Below are 23,729 nucleotides of genomic sequence, written 5' to 3'. Positions count from 1 at the left end.
GCTTCCCTGGTACTGCAGGAACAACCTGCCCCTGTTTTTTTTCTCTCCCTTTGCAGAGTCCCAACCCCACTCTTACCTTCTGCGTCAAGACCCACGACCGCCTCTATTACATGGTGGCACCATCAGCTGAGGCCATGAGGATCTGGATGGATGTCATTGTGACTGGAGCAGAGGGCTACACTCAGTTCATGAATTGAGGGAGCCTTGGAGCTGTCCCAGACCAGCCTTCTCATCGTCTCCCAGCTGGATTTGCCATTGACGGTACCAAGATTGACCTGAAGGTCCCCCCCACCAGCTGAATCCAGCAGACAGCCATTTCTATCAGCACCCCCCAGCAAGAAGATCGCAAACGCTCCCTCCCATGTAGCTGTTGGTGCTCTCATGCCTTTTGGGCCCTCGTTGGTTAAACCTCCCTGCTGATTCCAGGGGGCCTGACTTCCCAAGAGGACATTGGGGTGTTACTTGAATAAATACGGGGGCGGTTAGTTTCTGGGGGGGGGGTGGAATGTTAAAACAGGAAACATCAGCTGGGCAAAGCCATGATTTTTGTTAAAATTTTTTTCTGCATTGTAGCCATTCCAAGTGGAATCGCTGTTGCGTTTCCCCTTCTACCTGCACCAAAGCCCTGCCCTGCTGTTCAATGCAGCTGAGGACAGATGACAGTGAGAAGCCCTGTGCCAACTGAGTGCACCCATGTGGTGTAATCTGTCCTCACACCAAACAGAGGCGGTTTTGTTTTGGGGGTGTTTGTTCTTTTTGGGGATGCAGGAGGTATATTGAACAGGGTTTTTAGTATTTGTTCATGGAACCATATCGATGGCCCAACAGTACAAAGCACACGAGCGGCCAAAGAGCCCTGTGCAAACGAAGTGCGATGCCTGTAGCAGTGGGATTACGGAACGTAAATGAAAATTGCTGCCACTTTCATTTGGCAGTTGCTGGACATGACTACAGCTGCACCAGCCTCATCTGGAGCACCCTACCAGCACCTGTGACCAGAATGCTGTTCACTTGAGTTGTTTCCTTCTCTTGTGCCATTTTCACCAGCACCAGGCCAGCTGCAGGTACCTAGATATGCACCATAACAGGCCTACCAGATTGATGGTTGCTGCCAATAGGAGTGAGGAGGCTATTGGTGAGACATCTTTCTGCTCCCCTGTGCCTTGATCACCTTTGAGTGGGGGGGCTAATCCTGTAAAGCTAATAAGTAACTGTGCAAAGGCTGGGGGATGAGGAGGCATATTTGTGCCTGCCACATCCAATGAGCTCTCTGACAGCGAGGGCTTTGGAAGTGCCTGGCCCGAAGGGGTGAAGAATGCAGAGCCGCCTTCTTGAATGGGGGTGGCTGCAGTTAACTGTCTGCACGTGCCCAGGTGGGGAGCCAGGGGGATCAGTGCCAAAATGCACATCTAAGGGCCAGTGGGTGTGAGGTGCCAAGCCCCCCCTAGAGAACTGAGGTTGCTCACCCCTGCAAGACTGGGCCCCTATTGTCTAAGCCTGAAGCTGCTCCACATACAGAATTGGACACAACACAGCACCTGGAGCTAAAGCAAGTGGCTAAAGAACTGGGCCCACTTGGCCTTTTGAGCCCCTCTCTGCTCCTCACACAGCAAGATGGGAATTTCCAGAGCCTTTCTCTATGGCTTAGTGAAGCGTTAAGGTTCACACCATCGAAAATCCCTTGAAAGAACAAGTCCATATAAACCCCACCTGGATTTTATAACCTCAAAAATCCTTATTTTCTAATTCTTTTTTAAATCATAGGTATTTGAATTTATCCAAGTGCCATTGCGGGTAGGCCTACCTCTCCCTTCCTACGTCCCGCTTCTCACCTAGGCTAGGAGCAGGCAGCAGTCTAGCCAGGCTCTCTTTTCTCAGTAGTTGTATACAGACTGCAAACAATAAAAGCCTTTTGAGTAACAGACCTGAGGTTGTTTCCCCTTCCCCACAACCAGCAGGATTTTTTAAGCCACGCCCTTCTAGAAAGCTTCACCTGGACAGGTCCCATTCTAAAGGAGGAGACCTGACAAGCCGAGCTATGCACGCATCTCTGAGCAACAGGGGCTCGGAAGCATGCCGTGGACGGAGCCTGGGGGCAAGGCTAAAAGGCTTGTTGGTGGGCCATGAGCCACACCCCCCATAAGCAGGAGACTAACCCTCATTGCATTTTTCTGTTTAACAATTTACCTTGTTCCATGTTATCTTTCATTCCAGTTGGACTAAAAGTAATTCTGCTCCCCCTCCATGGAAGCGCCAGCTTCCACCCACTTCTGGTTGGGTCGGGGGGTGGGGGTCGTCGCTCAGCACCAGCTGTGATGTAAGGTGTAAGCCATGTGTGGGCTGCACATACAGCGGATACCTTTGGAACGAAATGACTGTGTGTCCATAGCCTCCCCAGAGTTTGCTAGCAGTAGAGCCCATTCTACTAGTCACAGCTGTGCTTTGTTCCCAGGGCTACTGGAGCTGGGAAAGCTTGAGGTGCAGAAGCCGTAAGGTAAGTGGTGCAAAAGCCCACCAGGCCGTAGAAGAGCAGCATGTGGCTAGCAGGTGCGGTACAGCACTACTGTTTTCCTCTGGTGGAGGGGCACCTCCATCACTGGGCCCAGGGCTGCACACAGACCCAGCACTGTTGAGGTTGGGGTCATGGTGGTTGACAGAGGGCAACGGTGGCAGGCAACCCAAAGCAGAACAAGGGCAGGCAGGAAATTCTCACTTTTCAGTAAAAGGGCTGCCCCGTGCGCAGAGAACACTGGCAGGGCAAGGGAGGCAGGCGGCAGCAGCAGCCTTTCCTTCCTGGCAAGCAGCATGTTCCTTGCTTCTAGCACAGGTGTCCGTGAGGGCCACACTGTAGCACGATCACTGCTTGAGGTCCTCCAAGAGTGAAAGCATGAACTGCAACAGCCTAAGCTATAGGTTCAAGATGCATAAGATGTAACACTTCATCCTTTATGAAAAGAGGATACATACCACCACCTCAGCGATGGCTGCATCAGCAGCTGGGAGAGAGAGACTCTTGCTCTCAGCCCCATAGCCAGGTTTGAAGCTGGGGAGCTGAGTACCGACTGCCATATGAATCTTACCCTACAAGCCACCTGGACAGCAGAAATCAGTATGAAAAACACTAAAAAATAACATAGATGGGGGCCCAGCAGGGCACCGTGCCTAGGGCTTTACTCAGCCACTGTTCACTTACGGGGTTTTGCTATGCTAGCAGGCACAGGAGGAGATGGCTGCCGCAGGTGAGGCTTTCCCAGAACAACTAAGAAGCCAGATGCCGTCCAGTACCTGTAGGCTTGTCTCCTCTGGCTCTGCTTCTGAGCGCCGGACTCACTCCCCCTGTTATTTCAGGTTAAGGAGGAAGATGGAGGCAGCAACAATCCATGCACAGTAGGGGCTGGAGTGGGAGCCAGAGGTCAGGCGGTCACCATAGAGATCCAAGAGCTTCAGGACGACACCATTGGTCCAGCCAAATCCCTCCTGGTGGAGGAAGAATGTCTTGTTAGCCTCCTGGTACACAAGGCGGGTGCTAGCATGGAGAGAACCCCAGCAGCATCTTGCAGGCCAGCCATTTGTCTGGGTACAAAGCAGGGGGCCTGCTCTACTCCAAGGAAAGTACAGCCGCCATGCCTAGTGAGAGCCTTTGTGCACCCCCCCTGCCCCCCAAATTCTATAGCCATTGACGGATTTCAGTATGTGGGCTTACCTGGACTTGGTACTCTCCTCCAGTCCCTGGCTCTCCATCTCCAACCACACTGTACTGGTGAGAAAAATGAATATTCAGAAAGCCCGAGTGGGGTCCTGAATGTTCCCACCCCAGAGCCCGGGAGCGGGAGGCACAGTGCTGTGGTCTTAGGCATGTAGGCAATTGTAGACAAAATGTCTCATGGGCCAGGCACAGAACCCAAAGGGGCTGCAGGTAGCTCTCAAATTGCCAACCCTGTTCTTTGCAGCGTGAGGTGATCATCGGATGTTTGGCAGTGGAGGGAGTGTATGCATGAATTCTGCTTAGAACATAAGAACGGCCATACTGGGTCAGACCAAAAGGTCCATCGAGCCCAGCATCCCATCTGCCGACGGTGGCCAATGCCAGGTGCTTGACAAGCTTCTACCCAGCGGGGTGGCAGCCTCGCTAGGTGGGACCACCAATGGCTTTACCTTCTCAAACATGACCTGGTACTTCTTATATAAGGCAAAGTTGGTTCTGATCCAGTTCTGGGCCAGGGCAAAGGCAATTTCTTTGGCTCTTGAGGAGTTGGACTTGGCCAAAGCTATAAATACAGATAAATGTTGGACTGTCAGAAACCTGGTCACAAGGGATGCTAGTGCTTCTGCATACACTAGCTTCTCCATCCATCCAAGAAGTGACTAACGCCCTCACAAGGTCACAATCAGGAAGTGATTTTTTTTTTTGTATGGTTCTTCCACCACCCGCTTTCCAAAGCCAGCTCCCACAGGTTTTCCCATGCCCTGTACGTTTTGACTAAGTGAAGGCCACACACCAAGGTTCTCAGGGCTTACAGACTCTCAGGCAGCTGAGAGCAGGGTTATTGGAGCCACCTGGCCTTTTGGCTGAGCCATGTCAGTGGTTGGATGGCCAGCTGCAGCAGCAGTTTTTGGAAGACCTCAATGGGAAAGTATCCCAATAACCAAGAAGGCACTGTGATAGCTGGGCTTACAGCAGAACCCCCAGCCTGCACAGGGTGCAAGGGAACAGGTCCTAGAATAATTTGGAGTGCTGGTACCAAACAGCAAACTCGCCAATAGGTTTCCTGTCTTGCAAGCAGCCCAGGATGCTGCTGGGCTCTTATCCTTACCTGCAATCACCATATGCTGCAGTGGAGGCCAGGCGTTGGGCAAGTCCCACTGCTCCGCAGTCCTGGCGAGTGAGGTGGGGAGCCCATTCTTGTAGCGCAGCGCTGTGCTCCCCTGCAAAGATAGACAGCATATGGAGTGGTGACACTGCACTACCTACTGAATCTCCATCCAGACCACCAGGAGATGCAGAGGCATCTCGGGAGACAAGACTTGGTTGGGTAACCTGGGCAGTGTCTCACCCCACCCAGGGCCTCAGATGGCACCAGGTATGGGCCACTGTAGAAAGTGGGCTCCAGGAGGAGTCACTGGTGGGTTGAGTTGGTCAGACAAGTCCTGCTAATCTGACAAAAACCTGTGACAGGGCAATACAAGAACTGGACTCCAGCGCCACCTTGCTCTGCTCGCTGAAGCTGGAATGTGCCACACTCAGCAGGAATGTTTTCGGTACCCCAGAGCAGATGATGTCCACAAGGAGCACTACTCATTTCACGGGCTAATGGCGACACGGCTGCTGAAGTAAGGAATCTCACGCACATGAGCTTAGCTCACCTCTAGGTACTGCGTTGCCCTGTCAACTGCAGCCTGGTCTGAGAAGCAGTCAGTCCACAGAGGTGCCAGGTTGGACGGGTAGAAAGCTGGGTTTGGCTGCTGCTTCAGGAGGTTGAAGTCCAGCCAGACTCCGGCAGCCTCGTTCCAGAAGACGGCTTGGACAGCATCAAGCCTGCGCTCCAGATAGGCCTGGAACTCGGCAGCCTTGGTGGCGTTTCCTTACAGAGGACGGATTGCTGTGAGCCCCTTGCTTGTACAAACAGCTCAGCCCCAGAGTAATTCTAGACCCGCGTGACCTCCATTTTTGTGGTGGCCCGTGGCAGCACTCAGTGCAAACGCCCCAGCCCCGGTTCACTCTGAGCAGGCTGGCCTGTAGCAGCTGCAGTCCACACCAGCTCATGCAGGGTCCGTTGCAGGCTTGCACTGCTGCTTTGCTGACAAAGCCCCTGGCTGGGGAAAGCAGGTGCCCTAGGTGAGATGGAGTCCTACAATGCCCATCCCTACACACCTGACTCTCACCAGGCTCGCAGTACCTTAGAGTTGAACACGGACCTAAATGAAGTGGGCAGCAAAGCAGCTCTGCCTGCGGCAAAGATGAGTTAAACTGCTTCCTGCTCCCACTTACTGGAGGATGCCATTGGCCACACAAGCCCCTCTGTGGCCAGCAGAGCTACAGGATTCTGGGTCCTTTCCCCCCATAGGGGATACTGCCCCACTAAGAATAGTGTATGTTCCCTATCCTGCAGGAGAGGAAGAGGTGCAAAGGGGATCCATCTCTCCAAGGGAGGCACTTGCCCACGGGCTCTTTACCCAGTATCCTGTAAAATGAAGCCAATAGCTGCTCAGTCTTGCAGAGAAAGGCATTCAGATCAACTGGTACTACGGCACTGGCCTTGGTGTCCTTCAGTGTCGCAGGGAGCGGGGGAGGCCAGGAGAGGAACCAGCGAGAGGAGAAGTCCCAGCCTGACTCTGCCGCAGATTTTAGTTCTGCCCAGAGCTCTTGCCTGGCATCTGCAAGAGACACAGACTAGCACCAGACACTACTTGCTGTTCCATGCAGCAGGTTTAGTGCTTCTGCCTAGGCTGAATACTGGCAGACGACAGCAGAAAAGGGTGTGTGTGTGTGTGAGAATACAGGTTCTATTGGGATGTGGGTCAGTGGAGCTAGAACTAGGTCCCCAGACTGGGGCAACGAGGAGAGAAGCATCTGTTAGAGCAGGGACCCTAGGCCAGAGCACTGACCAGACAGACAGACAGACATAAGGGCCAGGCTGATTCACTTGAAGTCAGGGTGAAGCAGTTTCTTTCACACTCTCTTAGCTCCAACCCAAGGCTCCTTAGAGAGAGGGCATGTTTAGTGCACACACCCTGGGGAGCCACAACAGATCTTGTCCTGCAGGACTGACACGTTCCCCTGGCTGAATCATGGTGGCAACGTAGGAGCCGGCTCCCATGCAGTCCAAGGAAAGTGAAACCATCTCTGCATGAGCCCACCACCCCCCTTCCCAGGCAGGACAGCAGGGTTATGTGCAGTGAGCCCAGAAGCGATCACAGAAAGCCCTGGGGAAAAGGAGTGAAATGCCACCCACCACACGTACACCAAAGCTCTACCTTGGACAGATGGCAGGTCCATACACAAGCCCCTCCCCAGCTCGCAATAATCTTTCCCGCTTGCCACTAGCACGTGCCCACGTTAAGGTGAAGTCAGTGAAGAGCCGTACAGGCTGTTTTGTTCTGGTTTGTTGGGCACTAGAGGGATACAACTGCCTCACCACAGAACTCTCTCTCTTTACCTTTGTTTAAGTCGGCTGCCAAGTCCCAGTCTTTACTGTAGGATTCTGGTCTGCAGGGAATGGGGGACAGGGGATGGGAGGCAGAGAGATCTCCAGGTCAGTCCAGCCTTTAATAATTGCCTTACCCCAAGCAGGCAAAGGCTGGGGATGCCTGGCATGCAGGGCCAGCTCTCACGGTGGCTCTGCACAGAGAAAGCCAGATGCTAAGGTTGTGGGCGAAGTCCTACTCGGGACAATACAGCAAAGGCAACAACAAGGACTAGTTGCTGGGTACTGCAGGGTAATGACCTGTCTGACATCAAGGACAGCACCAGTCCCCCAGAGCACCGCCTCATCCTCACCCAGCTTTCAGCAGTGCCAGATCTCAAGTAGCAACCTAGCCGCTGAGCTGGAGGGGGGCCTGCTTGAGCTGTCTGCACAGTGGACCCTCAAGTCTCCAAGTGACACAGTCCTCAAGGTAGCAGGAGACCAGGACACCTTTGCCTTCCAGCACAGGTCTTACCAGTGCATACTCTGGCACAGGCCTGGCTCTGTTCAGCAGCTTGTTCCTGACAAGGCCCAGAGGAAGCCAGCCCATGGTTCCCCGGGGGCAGCCCACATGCTAGACCAGAGCAGATTATGGTAGCCTTGTGAAGGGCACAAATGCTGGCAGCTGCATCTGTGCTTTTATGTTTCCCAATGACTGAGACGTGGCAAGAATCAGCCTGCAGCACCCACAGGCTAATCCAACACCTGCTGAGGATTAAGCACCTGCAGCCGGTTAAGGCCTGCTGAGCCCTTGGAAAAGCTTCCCCTCAGGTGCGGCGAGGGAGGCGGAAGAGGGTGGACCAGAAAGGAGGAGCTGCTCAAAGAAAGGTTTTGCTGCTACTGCTTGGGGAATTGGCCCAGGGAGAAGGCTGTTGCCCCCAGGACGGTGGCAGCAGCAATGGAGGATCCCTGGGTAAGAACCTGGAACAACTGAGAGGGGACTAGGTTCCCTCCACACTGCCTCATGCAGCCTGTGGGGGGGCAGCTCTTAAAGGACCGGAGAAGACTGGGTGTACAGCAGGTCTCCCTCCCTACTGACTCTGCCAGTTATGAGCGTGGCTGGCTGAGCAGTGACCTGGGCCTGTGGGAAAACAGGAGGCTGAGGGAAGGGACACAGCAAGGCCTCTGCCACGAAGTGCGGGACCCAAGAGGAACTGCTCAGGGCTTTGTTGCACCTGCCGCAGGACAGGCTTGGGAAGTGGGAAGGCAGCCACACCCATCAGCACCTGCCTGCAGCGCAGGGGGTGGTGCGCAGCCTGTGGGACGTACTCTGCACTGTGGAGCTTTGCTCAGGACCTACATGTGCAATAGCCTCCAGATGGGAGTTGGGGGCGGGGAGGCTTATTCCCCTTCGTGGCTGAGGAAAGCGAGACGAGGCGAGTCATTTGTGCAAGGCCGTAGAGCGAGTAAGAGGCAGAGCTAGGGCAGAACCTAGGAGTCCTGACTCTTTCTAGCGCGACCCCCTTCGAGGGGTTTGTTGGGCAGGTACCTGGGCTCCCCGATCCGAACGTTGTAGTAGTTCAGAGTGTGATTCTTGTCCCCAGCTGCGATCCTCACGGAGCGGTTCCTCTGCCAGAACTCGTATTCCGCCTCCAGCAAATGGATGTTATCCCTTTGCATCAGAGCACAGGCGTGGTCAGTGTCTCCGGCGGGAGCAGTCTCTCTCCATGGGGAACCCAGTTGTGGGTCTGCCCAGGCACTGGGGAGCTCCCCCGTGGTCGGTGCTCAGTGTGTACGTTGGAGGGGATACGCGGCAGGAAGCAGAATTGGGAGCAACGCTCCTGCTGCCTGCAACACATGCTGGCCTGGCAGAGGCCCTGGGACCAGTCAGTGGGTGAAACAGGCGGCAATCAGCATTACAGCAATGGGCTCTTGCTGAACTAGCCAGGCTTACGGGCGGCCAGGGTGTGCCTGGAAAGGTTAGAGGAGAGGGCAAGGGCAGGGCTCCGCCCGCCGTGAAAAGCCCTGGGCACCTGGGGTGCGGCGCACACCAGAATCAGGCTCAGCTCAGGTCTCGCCCTGTCTGCACATGCACCCAGTCCCCACCCTCACTGCTATGAAAGATCCTAATCGGTGCTACCAGGACATAGGGGAGCTTTGTCGTCGTGGGTTGGCACAGCGTAATCTTTGTCCTCTGCAATCATCTGGGCCTGATCCTGAGGGTAAAGCCTAAGGATTCAGTGCTAGTCATCGTGGGGGCAGAGGAAAGGAGAATCCACCCCTGCCCCAGGACATGCAGGGTCCTGGTGACACCTGCCAGAACCTTGTGCCCACCTGAGAAACTGTGTGTCATTGGCATGGGCTAGGTAGGCATCCATCATCAGAGCGAGGAGGGGCGGCTGGCTCCGGCGCAGGTAGTAGACCCGCCCTCCATTCGGAACGTGCCCGTGCCTGCACAGCAGGGAGGAGGTGATGTTAGACAGCCCCAGGGGAGCAGGAGGAAGGGCTTTGCACAATGCTCCCCATGCCGCACCTGGGGCAGGGCCCCACAACTAGGAGATGGCCTAAGTTGGTGAACAAGATGCTGTGGGCCCCTCATGACAACGAGCCCTGTCCCACCACCCCCAGTGACACCCTGTCAGCATAAGCTGCTGCCAGAACCAGGGCTGTGTCACTTGGCCGGTTCCTCCTGCTTGGACGGGGAAGGAGGAGTGGCTTCAGAAGAGGGAAGGGGGTGAGCCTCTAGCCAGCCTTCTCTCTCCAGGTGCTGTAGGGGCAGGTTCTCACCTTTCCACTAGGTACAGGAAGTTCTGTATCATCCCCTTGGCCGTGGCAGCCATTTCAGAGAGGAGCAGGCCTTCAATCACCCAGTAGGAATCCCTGCGGCACAAAAGAAGTTGCCTCAGCGACACCAAGTGCTCCGAGCTTGTGGCACTGCGTATCCAACGCAGACCGGTTCCTGCTCCTGCCCGAAGCCCTCCCAAGGCACGGAGCTCAGGCCAAGGCTGAAGAGCGTCTGCAGAAGCACCTTCCGGCCGTGGCAGCACATACTTTGATAGGACAGGCTGCTGCACTGTTACAGCAAGTGTAGCTACCTAGAACGACTAACTCAGCAACTCTCCAGCTCACCCAGCACGGGGCAGAGCCAGGGTGAATTTCAGCTGCGGCTGCAGGTAGGTCAGTTCCCAGTGTACCCAGGAGACCACCACACCAAGTACTCACCAGTAGTAGTATTCAATGAACCTGCCACCAGGCACCATCATAGGGTGCGGCACGTAAATCAGAGAGTAAAATGCTGGGCGAGTCCTCACATCGTCTTTGATCTGAGAAAGAGATCATCTGAGTAGGTCACCACGACACCATCATCCCCATCTCCCTGAGTCCAGCCCCTCCTCCAGCACCAGCACTGACCTGGGATGAATCGTCACTGCACACGTTCCAAACACAGTGCAGAGAGGCAGGGTCACATCCCACCCCACCCCCAGCATGTCTCTACCTTTCTCCCCAGAGATTTCCACTTGGCGTGCAGATCCGATGCCCATGCCTGGAGTTTCTGGTCCGAAATCTTGGCTAGAATGTGGGGACTGGAAGATAAAGAAATATGCTCCAGAGGAGACAAAACTGAGCACCCAGTCACCAGAGGCCTAGGTTGCCCCCACAGAAACTGCATGTGACAACTGTGGGTCTCAGCACCCTTCTAGGCTCCCCCCTCCCCTCAAGTCCCACCGCAGTACACAGAGCAGAATAGGGCTAAACTAGCAATTTAACCCTCAGGCCTCGGGACAGCACAGATGGGTTTGGAAGTCTGAAAACCCATCTCATGTTCTACTCCATCACAGCTGGCAGCCTCTGCTCAAGCCAGGCCACAGACTGGACTACCAGCAAAGCGTGTGGGCCAGGAGACAGCCCCTGCCTCCAGCACGGTGCAGTCTACAGAACTGCTAGGAGTGTCCCAAGACTCACTTGCCCCCCCCATACTCGTGCTGCGGCCCCTTTGAGTTCCATTTGGTACCTGCTTGTCCAGTCCTCAGGTTCCCACGCCTCAAACTCTTGTCCGGGGTCACTGAAGGAAGAGCTCACAAACATCTGCAGCTGCTCTTTGGACAAGCTGCCCCCTGGAGTCACATTCACGAGCTGTTGAAACTTCTTCAGAACTAGTTCTGGGGAACAGACAAGCGCTGTTGCTGCCTCCTGCTTTGGCCGAGGTTCTGCCAACACAGGACCAGGAATGGTAAAGGCGTAGTGGTTACTTGGTGCAGATTGTACCAGTGCATTGTGCCGCTGTTCCCACTAATACTGCTGGGGCACAGCACATACCTGCATGTTCGCCGGGCTTCCCGCTCCACCTGGCTGGGTGAGGTGGGATAGGTACAGGGCCAAGCTGCACAACAGGCAAGGGTGGGATTAGGCTGCATGGAGTACACACAAGAGCCCTGCGGCCCTGGCCAGCTGGCCATTACTGACCTGGAGACTCCCGCAATGCCATGTCAACAAAGTGTTTGTCATCAGAATAGAGCCTGGCCAGCTGAACCTGCTTCAGGAGGTCCCCGGTGCAGTAAATCTGGCTGAGAAAACAGACCGTGTACATGTCAGACAAACCCACGCGCGTCCTAATCCAGGGGCTGGCATCCCCCAGCACACAAATGCCTCACTAATGCAAAGGCAATTGTGCTTCGCAGATGGGGGGAGGGGGGCAGTTTGGCTAAATGCCAGCAGTAGGACAGGGCATTTGCAACAGGTTCAGGTGTTTAATTCAGAGGTGCAGCCCAGGCAGTGGTTGGAAGCGCAGGCCTGCTCTGCTCTTAGGACTGTTAGAATTGGGGCACATAACTACACCTCCAAACCCGATAGAATACTATGGTCAGAACAAAACAGAGCTCCAGACTAAAAAGTTTTGAGTTCTGGTTTCCAGCCATTCAGTACTAGCCCAACAAGTTCTCTAATCCCTGCAAGTTTAGCCCCGCCCCCCCCCAAAATTCAGGAGCGATCTGATCTAGAACCTGTGGGCCTTGCTCAAAGACAGACGTTTATGGTCACTTTTCTCATTATAAAGGGAAGCAATTCTCTGCAGTACAGGGAAAGCGCTTGTTTGGCTGAGGTTTTCTTCATTAAGGACCACTTCTCTTGCATAGCTCTTTATAGCATGACAAATTATTTGTCTTCTTATTGACTTGTGGAGCGGGCACATCAAGAAGAACTGAAGGGACATAGGGTAGATCTTCAGGAAAGGTATAAATTGCCCTCAAATACCAATTCCAGAAACTCCCTGCTCTGGGAGAAGGACTATCCCGCTCTCCGCTCAGAAGTAGAAGAAGGGCCGTCTCAGGGTTAGCTCACCAACAAGGTGATTACAGAGATAGTGTTCTTATCAAATGATTGTGTTACAAGGTTCCACAATACTGACTGTGTGTTTGTATTGCCCAGTGTTTGTGTGTGTCTTCCCCAGCACCTCTGCCATGTCCCCTCACAGGACTGGGATAGCTTGGAAGCCAGGGATGTATGCCTCAATTCTTCTGCTGCACAGCAGTGGAGCAAGCATTAAAAAAACCACCTTCTCAAATGGATTTCAGATCTGCCCAACAGGCCTGAAGGCGAGTCAGCTGGTGCTGATGTTTTCACTTCAGAGCAGTGATGTCCTGGGTCGGCCTAAGTGTGAAAGGCTTTGACCACAGTGCAGGTTCTCGGGCTGTGGAAAATGAGCCAGAGCACAACTGCCCTCATCTTGTACCATGCCAGCGTGAGGTGTACTGGGCATCTGAAGATAGATGCTGGCTGGGGGGAGCTGCACGTCTCACCAGGTGCTGCTCAGAGAGTGCCAGTTGGTCTCCTGCTGCTCAGCGACATGGAATAGGAGTGAGGAACCGTGTTCCCTATCACGTGTTCCATTGATGGGCAGAATAAATTTCGTTGTGCCCCAAATCTTGTGGATGTGCAGCACCAATAGAAACATGCCCAATGCAGGGGGCTATGGGCTTTCTGCCATCAGCTGGGCGGCACCTGACTCTCTTCTGGTAGACCACCACATGCTCCGCTTACAGGGAACGCTGGTCAGGGGATCTCTGTCCATTAATGCCTGGGCATTAGTTGCGCTTCTGTTAAATGGAGCAGTAACATCTCTGCTTAGCTACGCCGTATCTTGACCTCCACAAATGAAAGCAATATGTAACGGTTAAGTCCAAGATGAGGCTGGCTGCAACCCACTTCATACATCTCAAAGGTCAGCAGCTAAACTAGCCTTGCTGTGGAGGTAGTCGCATTTCGCACCGGATTAAACCCATCAGGTTTACTTGCATTACATGTAGCAAGGGGCTGGTGGCCAGCTTGTCTGGGAGGGGACCATTTTTGCCATTGCTTGGCTGAGTGTGAGGCCTTTGCAGGCCATTCAGTCACCCGTGTGATGACATTAACAGTGGTTGTGCGTGTAGAAGGGGAAACCACAACTCTATTGTCTTCTCCTCCCCCGGAGTAGGTTTGTCAGTATAATGGGTGTTGACCAGGTTGTTCTCTTATTTCCCTGGTACTTGTGCAGCTAGGTGCACTGGGTTTTGAATGACAAAGTATCAAACTGATCCGCCAAAGACCTCTGCTACAGTGCCTGCATGAAACCAAGGAGTTAGGCTGCTGGGGACAGGAGCGCACTGTCCATCTGGATAACTAATGTCCCTTTTTCCTTTGTGCGTTGTCGGGTGTGAAAAGATTTTGTAACGGTCGAGAGTGCAGTCTGACCCCTCTGTGAACCCGCAGAAGAAGCTAAACAAACCAGTCTGTGCAAGGTGAAAAGCTGCAAAACAAATAACCCTGCCAAGGCAACAACTGTAAAACAAAGTACGCTTGCCAAAACTTCAAGGCTACGCTGGCAGTAGGCACAAGAGATAGCAAGAGTAATGCATAGGCAGTTTTAAGCAGTCTTATGTAAGTAAGTTTAAGCTTTATTAGTTAGTGTTAGGAGGCCTGTTACAGAGTCTCTCCCCGAGAGACCAAGACTAGAATTGAGGTCTGGAGGGTATGGAGCATGTATGAAACACAAAAGCTAATGCAGATCACAAAGGACATGAGATACTACGTATCCCTGAGAACAAGAAGTCCTGTGGCACCTTATAGATCTTGTTCATCACTCTCTCCAGCTGTGCGATGAAGATACTTGGCAATATTGGCTCTCCTGGTCTCATAGCTCCATTTGTTTTAAACCAACTGCCCAACTCCCCGCATGTTCTCACTGCTACCTCCACATTGTCAATGATCTCCTTCAACAACTGTATCAGTCTGCTATCCACTCCGTATGACTCCAACACCGCCCAAGTCACTTTCTGATCTATACTGTCGAGTGCCTTTTGAAAAAAAAAAAAAAAAAAATCGATGAAGCAAGTGTATACATTCTTGTTCTTCCGTTGAGCTCTCTCTGCTATCAGTCTAGTGCCAATATCTGCTGTATGGTATGTCTATCTTTTCTGAACCGCCCTGTAGTTAGCCTACAGGAATGTGGTCACCCTAAATAAAAGCCAGGACCTTGCCCTCCGTGTCGCTCGCTCAGCCTGGGGCACCTGTAGCCTCAGGGACATTGCAAACACCTGACAATGCCCAGGCAAGTGAGATGCGCTCAGAGCGTTTTTTTTGCTCAAATGCTGCTATTTGCTGCAGTCCCTGTTGCAAGAGGCCCGGCTGCCTGTGGCACGCAGATACACCACTAAAGGGGCTCATGGTCAGGTATGTGACACCCTGTCAACTAAGGCAGAATATAAATCCACCTCCTCCTCCTCCTCCAGAGAACCGGCTCCTGCTCCATCGGCCACACCTCCAGCTAGCCTAAGTCACAGCCCTCCCTGGCCGTCAAGCACGATCATCACTGCCCATGTTGCTAACGCCCTAATCTCATTCTCATCGCTGTTCGCTGCAGTGCTTTCCAGCATCTATTACGGGGCTGGCAACCCCCAGCCCATGTGCCTATTTTAAGCAGCACATGGCCAGCGCACAGCCTCACACCTCCCCTCCATGGAGCATGGGAAGAGGTGGGCACACAGGGCTGGGGCCAGAGCCCCTGCCAAGAAGCCTGCCCCCAGCAGCAAAGGCTTGGGGCCAGCGTCCCCACAGGAGGCAGGGCACTGCAGGCCAGAGCCCTGTGAGGAGCATTGCTCAAGGCCATCCCAGACAAGGTACAGCCCTGCTGTAGCCTACCACTGAGGGCGCACTCACAGCTCAGCGAGGGGAGGGATGCAGCTAGCCCTGACGCATGGCCACTAGCCAACGGACCTGTGGCCAGTCAGGTTAAGAGCTTGGGCTTGGTGTCCCTCCGCCAGGGTGTTTCAAAGGTGACATCCAGGTCATATAGAGACGTGTTGTTCTTGGATTGGTTTCACATTTGTTGCATTTTAGTTTCTTTCTGCCTGTGGCCGGAGCAGGGCTCCTCGTCTCTCTGATAAACCCACCAAGGGCTCACGAGAAGAAAACTCGTCATTCGGTCCATGATTAAAATGAACTCTGCCTCCAGAGCTGGAGTTACTTATTAATGATGCTGTTGTAAGCAGGACTATTAGTGACTTGAAAAAAAAACTTCACTGGCTCTCGGACCGCACATGAGTGGGGTGGTCAAAAGGGCAAATTTCAGCATGGCGCCTCCGACCGATCACTGCAGTTCAGCTGCACCCTCAGGGAGCAACAGCGTTAGTTCTGCTAGATCCCACCAGCTTCAAAAACTGCAGCGTGAGACAGGATGGTTAGCCTGGACAGCAACCGCGCCCGCGCCGGAGCAGTGCTGGGCCAAACGTGGCCGGGAATTCCAGCTGGAGCCTGCGCGCCCTTCTGGTACGCAGCCGCACGCGCACCAGCCGAAGCCAGTCCACTCTGCTCAGAGGCCAGCACGCTCAGCCCCGACGCAGGGGGAGCTGGCTCAACAAACAGGAGCCTCGTGCTCTGGACTCTCGCCCGCGTAATTGTGGGTTTCAAATTCCAGCTGCTGCACTTATCTGTTAAGTGGTCTTCAGCTAAACACTTGCAGCAAGCTGCATATGGCGCGGCCCTGGGCATAGGCCTGCTGCAAGCCACGCAGGTCTTAGCGTTGTCGTAGGCTGGGGACTGACTGGCTCAGCAGCAGTACAGCGGAAAGGGACCTAGGGGTTATGGTGGATGAAAGGCTGCTGAATATGAGTAAACAGTGTGCCCTTGTCACCAAGGCGGCTAACGGCATACTAGGGTGCATTAGGAGGAGCATGTCAAGCAGATCCAGAGTAGTTATTCCCCTCTATTTGGCACTGGTGAGGCCACATCTGGAATATTGTGTGTCCAGTTTTGGGCATCCCAGTATAAAAAGGTTGTGGATGTGCTGGAGCAGGTTCAGGGGAGGGCAATGAAAGTGATTAAGGGGCTGGAGCACGTTACCTCTGAGGAGATGCTGGGGGATTTGGGCTTTTTTAGTTTACAGAAGAGAAGACTGAGGGGTGATTTAATAGCAGCCTTCAACTTCCTGAAGGGGAGCTCTAAAGAGGATGGAGAGAGGCTGTTCTCAGTGGTGTCAGACGGCAGAACAAGGAGCCTGAAGTTAAAGAGAGAGGCGTAGGTTGGATAGTAGGAAAAACTACTTCCCAAGGCGGGTGGTGAAGCACTGGAATGCGTTGCCTAGAGAGGTGGTGGATTGTCCATCCCTCAAGATTGTTAAGTCCCAGCTTGACAAGGTCCTGGCTGGGATGATTTAGTTGGGCTTGATCCTGCGTGAGGCAGGGGGCTGGACTAGATGACCTGCTGAGGTCCCTTCCAGTCCTGTGGTTCTATGATTAAACCCCCGCTATATGCATGGGCAGGGGAGGAAGGGACCTTGAACAGAGAACAAAAAGTGGCTCTCACCTCCCTAACATTTAACAACAGGTGACTGACTACACGACAGTGACACAGGAAGCACCACAGCGTGGGGTGTCTTGCAGAGAAAGACAAGTGCTCCAGTGACAGTCACTGGTGGTAAGAAGAAACTGAGGGGCTGGTGCACTCTATACCCTGCCATACTGGCACTGCTCCAGGGGGCTCCACAGCCAACCCAACGCATACCTCTGGGGGGAGACCTTGCAATGCCTGTGCACAGGCCAGGTGCACACACCTCTTGGAATACACACCACCAATCACTCGAAGAACTGTATAGTCCTAGAGAGCTACTGACCCAAAGTCGGCGGCTGGCCAGAGAGAGCTGGACTGGGCACATCGGGAGAGCAAAGGAAAGCAGCTGAGGGGCAGGAGGGGAAAGGGAGAAGTACACACATCTTACATGTCACTCGCAGCATGTTCTTATTGCTCCCTCAACGCCAGTGCTAAACAGCTCTTATTTGTAGCGCATAGCCCAGAGCAGCTTATGTCCCTGCTCCAAGCTCAGTCACCAGGAGACCCACAAATCCCAGGCAGTAGTTACCTCTCACAAGGAGGGGGGAGCCCATAGACCAGTCCTTGCTGTCCTGGCACAGACTTTGCAGAGATGACGACCAAGAAGCACCAGGCTGTTCCCAGAACCCTTGCAGAACAAGCCATTTGGAAGGAGCAATGCAGTGCTTGCCCTCCGGCTGAAATAGGTTACTTGTACCTGCTCACACCCACCTGTGCAAAGGTCTGGAGACCAAAGTCTGAGACATCGTACGCTTGCTGGGGGCTAGCCTGAGGAGTGGCTGAGACAATGCTCTGCTTTGCCAGGCCTGCCTGTTGGGTTTTACACATGCCAGTGCTGGAAATCCTGGCTTGTCCAAAAAAGGCAAGAGTGGGCTTGTGTGGTCAGCAAGCAGCAGCTGTTCAGCCAAAACACCTTCAAAAATGCCTCTCCGTGCTTTGGCTTCACTGTGTGACCCCCTGCAGCTCTTCCTCGTCCGCTCTTTCTTCTATCAGCAGCTTTTGGGCTGAAGCAGAAGAACGTGAACTAACTGGGTCATGGCTCCAGTCTTAGGTTCCCACCGTTGCAGCAGGGAAGTAGCGCTCCCACGGCTCATGCGGTGTTCTGAGCTGTTTGGATATGCGGCCACTGACCAAACCCTGTGCCACTCGGTCTGGCCAAAGGTCCAGTTTTTACCTTAACCCTGGAAGTGTAACTAGGATGGTTCGAGCGGCTCCTCCTTCCCTTGGGTAAGTGCTGTGAGGTTAAAGGATGTGCTGATCCCAAACTCTACCATACAGGCGAGCATGTCCTCTGTAGCCTTGAAGACACCAGACCTGGTACTTCTGAGAGTCTTCAGTGACTCAGGGGTGTTGAATGCTTTAAAGGGGCTTAGGGCCTGCACTGCAGTTATTGTTCACCTGCAAGGCAAAGTCACAGGGGCATAGCCCTGAGGTTACACTGGAGGTATCAAGGGGCTACCAACCAGTTACGCTCATGCAAGTGTCCCTCACAGTGGCACCAAGGGAGTAACAAGGTGGTTCTCAGGCTTGGGTCTCCCAAGAACCATCAGTAGTCTCCCTATCTCAGGCAACAGCAGCCTCGGCCCTTTCAGCACATGCGGCCTGTGCACTGCCACACCAATGCTATAAATAACCAGGCGGCAACTTCGTCTTGCAACAAACTCCTCCCAAGTGATTTGTTTAAGGCCTGGATTTTAACGCTGGGGAAGGATGACAGCGTATCAACTCCCAAGGCAGACTTTGCTGTTCACCAGCCCCACAAAGGCGCAGGAGGAACCCCCAGGCAAGAATTCCATCTCTGGGACACAACTAGGCACTGCCCACACACGAGGCCAGCTCAAAAGGGGACAAAATGGAGACCAGTCCCCAAGCAGCTTGACTGAGATCTACCAACTCGTGAAAGCTACTGGACAGCCTCAGATGGGGGCCATGTCTGGTCTTTGGAAATCCTCTTTGTGCTAGATTTTGACAACAAAGGCCCCTGTCAGGCCTGGTTTATCTGTGACACCCAAAACCTCCAGCCCCTTATGGCCATCGTTATTTCAAACGATCACGTTTACCAATAGCACTGGAAGGGACAAATCACTCTCCCTCCCGCTTAACGTTTTCATGTTAGAAGTAGCGATCCCAATTACGCACAGGCAGGACTATCTGCCCTTTCCCTGGTTACTCTCTGCAGCCAGCTCCCAGGCACGCCCAGTAAAAGTACTTAGGATGTTAATACCTTCCTCTACAAAAGAGGAGGTGAAAATGTAGCCCAGGATAAAGACAAACTGAGAAGCAAGAATCAACAAGGAAAATATTAAATATAAATATAATGGGGTACTCAGCCTGGAGTGCCCAGATCACCATTGTAAGTGAACATGGCCATCATAAATTCCTTCCTTTCTCAGGTGCAAGGAGCCTATCGTTACCTTGCCGCCATTTGCCTTGAGCCCCATTTATGTGGCCAAAAAGTGGATAGCTCTCCTCCCAGTTAGTCAGGCAACCATCCGTCCCGTATTGGGTGGGATGGGTCTGTATTTGGGACACCAAAAAGGCATCCCACCTTACATCAGAAAAGTGATGAATTGTCCTGTATTTTCTGTCTGCAGCCGTGGCTGCCCCATCCCTACAGCTTCTTCAGGGCTCAGGGAAGAGGGCGGGAGTGCCGCAGCTGCCCCGTCCTTGTTGCTTCTTTGGGGCTCCCGGGAGTGCTGGGGGCTGCTGCCGCCTCCTTCCCGGTTCCCCAAGGCTTGGAGGAGCTGGGATAAGCTGCCACTCCCTCACGTATGTCCCTGGCCCATATATGGGACAGAGAGGTATGGTTGCCCTAGTTAGTTCTTTAATAGCCTCCTCTAAATAGGAGTAATAGGTCACTTTTCTCTGTGGATCTTCTCTAAGCTATCACAATTGTCTTCCCATTGTATAAAACAAAGCTGCAGAAATGTAGTATCACTTTAAAGACTAACAATATGATTTAGTCAGTGACGAGCTTTTATGGGACAGACCCACTTCATCAGCTCAATCTCATCTCCAATACAGGCTGACGTTCATAAGTAGAGAGGACAAAAAAAAAAATTGCAATAAAAACTGACAAATCAAGTCCATAGGACTGAACAAGTGGGATGTTAAGTGTCCTGCCCGAGCTCAGAAGGCATTTGACAGTATAGCTCAGAAAATGACTTGGGCAGTGTTGAAGTTGCACGGAGTGGATAGACTGATACGGGTGTTGAAGGACATCAAAGGAGGCAGCTGTGAGAACATGCAGAGAGCTGGGAAGCTGGTTTAGAACGAGTAGAGGTACAAGACAAGGAGACCCAATATCGCCGAGTGTCTTCATCACGCACATAGAGAGCATGATGGACAAGATCAAGGAAAAGGTAGAAGGGATATCTGTGCACGGGATGAGAATCCACAACTTGAGGTCTGCAGATGATATAGTTATCATTGAAAAAGATGAAGAGAAGCTAGTGAGAAGCAGATGCTAAATGAGGAAGGTAAGCGGTATGGACTGATTATGCACATCGATAAAACAAACAATGGTATTTGGAGATAAGGAAGTAGGAAGGAAGATCGGTGCAGGGGGATTGAACTAGAGAATATAGAGACGGTCATGTATCTAGGGAGCAATGTAATTTATGGTCACAGTGACTAAATAGTGAAAGCAAGAGCTAATTTGAAGGCGATGGATAAGATGTGGAAAAACAAAGCGATTAACTTTGGAACAAAGGTGACTGGCTTGAAAACGTGTACATTCAGCACCATGTTGTACGGATGCGAGACATGGACGATAACGAAAGATTCGAAGATAATCATATTGGCATTCGAGAAGAGGTGTTATGGAAAGATCCTGAGAGCAGGATGGATGCACGTCACCAATGAGGAATTATATAGGAAGATACAGCCGAAAGAGAACCTACTGTGGAAGGTTAGACAATGCAAGTTACAGCTGCTCGGGCCTATCTGCTGAATGAACGACGAAAAAAAAAAAAAAATCAAGCCCTGGTACTGGGCACAATGGACAGTTCGAATAGGAGCAGCAGACCCCACAGAGAATGGGTAGATGATATAGTAGATTCTGTAGACTAGCTCTGCGGCAAACTGTGCCACCCAGCCCTCAACAGAGAAAGAAGAAAGGAAATAGTGAGGGAGGCACCAGACACCAACGGCAGCCGAGGCCATCGTTGACGATGTCACTCTTGCTCTTGGGAGAGCGAATGTGCATTACTGAGAACAGCCACCAAGTGGCACTGCTGGCCTTTGGGAGATGGCATGCACATTTCAAGGTTGTTCACAGAGTGGCACTATTGCCCCATGGGACATACTCAGTACAACTGCTTGACCCTTGTACTCTGTGTGGCGCATAGGTCATCCGCACGTCTCTGCCACTTCACTCTGTCTGGGGATGAAACCTCGAGCTGGCTCCAGGAGTGTCCCAGTTGTTCTTCAACCTCAGTAGATCTTCTCCACATTGTCCGAGGTCTTCGTCTTCTTGCGTTTTCAGCTCTTTAACAGACTGGCCCACTCCATCGAAATGCTCACTGTCAGGCTTAGGTGTACTGAGATTCCTACTGTCTGCTCTGTGCCCAGTCATTCTCAGGCAAAGTGTTTTCCTGGTTTGTCCCATGTACGTTGTACAGGGCCATTACTGGCACATGGTGGCATATATAATATTGGTCAAGGTACAGGAGAATGAACCCCTGATCTTGTAATTAACATGGCTAGGTCCAGTGACGGTATTCCCAGAATAAATATGTTGACAAAGTTCTGTTAAAGACCTCAGACTGCGCATCATACAACAAACGGATTTGAAAGGCAGGTTACTTAGGGAGACTTGTGAACTGGGGGTCATGCTCATATCTGACACATTCACACTTGGCTCATGCATTACAAGGCCCTGCTTCCCTTCCTTAGATGCTCGTAATTATCTGAGGCAAGACATTAGAATCCCCCACCGCTCTCCTGCAGTCCTACGGTATTTGATTGGTCAGCATTTTTGGACCTCTGTGCCATATAACTGAGCCTGGACTGGAAATGACATCGCCCCGGAGCAGCGGGTCTCTCCCGCCGAAGCTCATCACCGAATAAATCAATCATTTTGTCAGGCTTCACCGTGGGACACGACCGCTGGTTTGGAAGACCCTGTGCACTGCTGAGAGCGGCCAGCGGATGGCACTGTTGCTCCCTGGGAGGCACACTGTGCCGTACCTTATATTGACCACTAGGTGCCGCTGCTAGACGGGTGTGTGGGGCAGATACACACGGGCCCGTCTACACGTGGCCACCAGAGGCGAGAGCACCTGGGGAGGACAGCCAGTGCTCTGCCCTCAGTGGGGAGCGGAGCGGAGCAATGGTGGTGGTGGGAAATCCATGCAGAGCAGTGCCGCTCCCTGCTCTCCCCGGGGTCACTGCTGCAGCGGTGGCAGCAGCCTACAGCTATGAACAGGACAGTCCCCCACGCACTACGTGGGGAAGGGAGGAGCGGGGGATACACTGCTTCAGTTCGCAGCGGTACATTAAGAAAAGAGGCAAATGCTGCTGCTGATCAGTTATTTTACTTCAGCAGAACTCAGCTGCCCCCCTGGCCCAGCCGCTGCAGCTACTGATGAGAGCAAACGCCCCCCAACAAACAGCACCAAAGCTGTGATGTGAAGCCTCCCAAAGAACACAGCGAGGGGCTGTAAGGAAGCAAATAAAGTGCATCCAACTGCCATGGGGAAAATCACAATGCACCAGGGAGACAAACCAACTGCCCTGGGAAACGAAGCCAGCTCCAGCCAGCTCTGGCTGCCCAGCCGTTTGGGATTGGAGCAGGAACTCTCACCCTTCCCTGATCCTTCATTGTCTGGCAATTTCCAGGGCCAGGCCTTGTTAGCCCGAGACAGACAGAATTACAAAAATTACCAAATTTGTCAGAAGATGGGCTGGTCTGCAAGGCTCTATTCCCTCCACCCCATCATCAGTTAGTGTGTCATTAGGACAAAGTAGGGGAGTAAAGATAACGGTGTTTTATGTAACTATAATACAACAGCACCAAAATGGACTCCCTAGAGCATACAAAATATACCGAATAACAGCTCAATTACCCTTCAAAAGAAAATCACAGGGTACGGATGGATCAGACAGTACCGTTTTCCCAGGTGACGGGAGAGTTCAGGAATTAGCCTTCAGGGATGTTCCAGGCTGCAGACAGGAACTGTCAAGCGAGGATGTGATCTTCTTCCCTCTTCTTTCTTCAGCTCCTGACTCGCTGTCCTGTGTGTGCAACGCCTAAAGGAAACAACCTTCGGGGATGCGTGTGTGTATAAATTGTCTCTAACTCAAAAATAAAGTAAATATCAAAGTAGACTGACCTACGCGGCCTAGCAATCTTCACAGTGCTGCCCTAGCTATCAGCCGACCTCCCTCTAGCTCTCCCTGTCAGACTAGCCTACAAGGCCTACCAGCCTGCAGCTGTCGCCCGAGCTACGAGCTCTGACAGGGGGCTCGAGAGTGTGCACCAGAGGAAGCTGCCACACTGAGGCAAAAGGCCCTGAAGGGCAGGCTCTGCCCTTTTAAATATGCTCGTCTCCAGGCAGATTAAAATCACTTCTTGCCCTAATTTTCATGCCTTGATCTCCCCACCTTGCTTGGGGGAAGGAGATGAGCTCACAGCCATCTTGAAAAATGGAAACCACACAGGGAATCCATTTTGAAACAGAATGCAAAATGGATCTCTAAAGAAATTACACAAAGCCATAACATTCCAACCAAACTAACAGCCTG

The 23,729-nt window shown here is 52.8% G+C and overlaps 2 protein-coding genes across 22 annotated transcripts in view; one reads left to right on the top strand and one right to left on the bottom strand.

Annotated features, from left to right (window-relative positions):
* PHLDB1 (pleckstrin homology like domain family B member 1) overlaps positions 1-1,922 on the top strand; it is a 110,537-nt gene extending 108,615 nt beyond the window's left edge. For 20 of the 21 annotated variants that reach the window (XM_074977173.1, XM_074977171.1, XM_074977177.1 and 17 more), the window contains one exon: positions 57-1,922. In XM_074977173.1, the coding sequence (XP_074833274.1) occupies positions 57-197 (141 nt within the window). In that variant the 3' untranslated portion in view covers positions 198-1,922. The remainder of the gene's footprint in view (positions 1-56) is intronic. The other variant, XR_012642555.1, reaches the window with a different exon arrangement.
* Positions 1,923-2,123: 201 nt separating this feature from the next.
* Positions 2,124-17,855, bottom strand: TREH (trehalase). Its single transcript, XM_074977112.1, has 15 exons — positions 17,512-17,855; positions 11,589-11,689; positions 11,137-11,284; positions 10,621-10,708; positions 10,347-10,447; positions 9,912-10,004; positions 9,459-9,575; positions 8,674-8,796; positions 7,158-7,207; positions 6,175-6,375; positions 5,365-5,582; positions 4,815-4,926; positions 4,156-4,268; positions 3,704-3,757; positions 2,124-3,477 (listed from the first exon to the last, which is right to left on the bottom strand). The coding sequence occupies exons 1-15, from the start codon at positions 17,625-17,627 to the stop codon at positions 3,340-3,342; spliced, it is 1,773 nt and encodes a 590-aa protein (XP_074833213.1). The 5' UTR covers positions 17,628-17,855; the 3' UTR covers positions 2,124-3,339.
* Positions 17,856-23,729: the final 5,874 nt, after the last annotated feature.

This window comes from Carettochelys insculpta, chromosome 25, assembly GCF_033958435.1.
Source record: "Carettochelys insculpta isolate YL-2023 chromosome 25, ASM3395843v1, whole genome shotgun sequence".
In the NCBI taxonomy this organism is placed as follows: domain Eukaryota; kingdom Metazoa; phylum Chordata; order Testudines; family Carettochelyidae; genus Carettochelys; species Carettochelys insculpta.
This window is presented reverse-complemented; position numbering and strand designations above follow the sequence as displayed.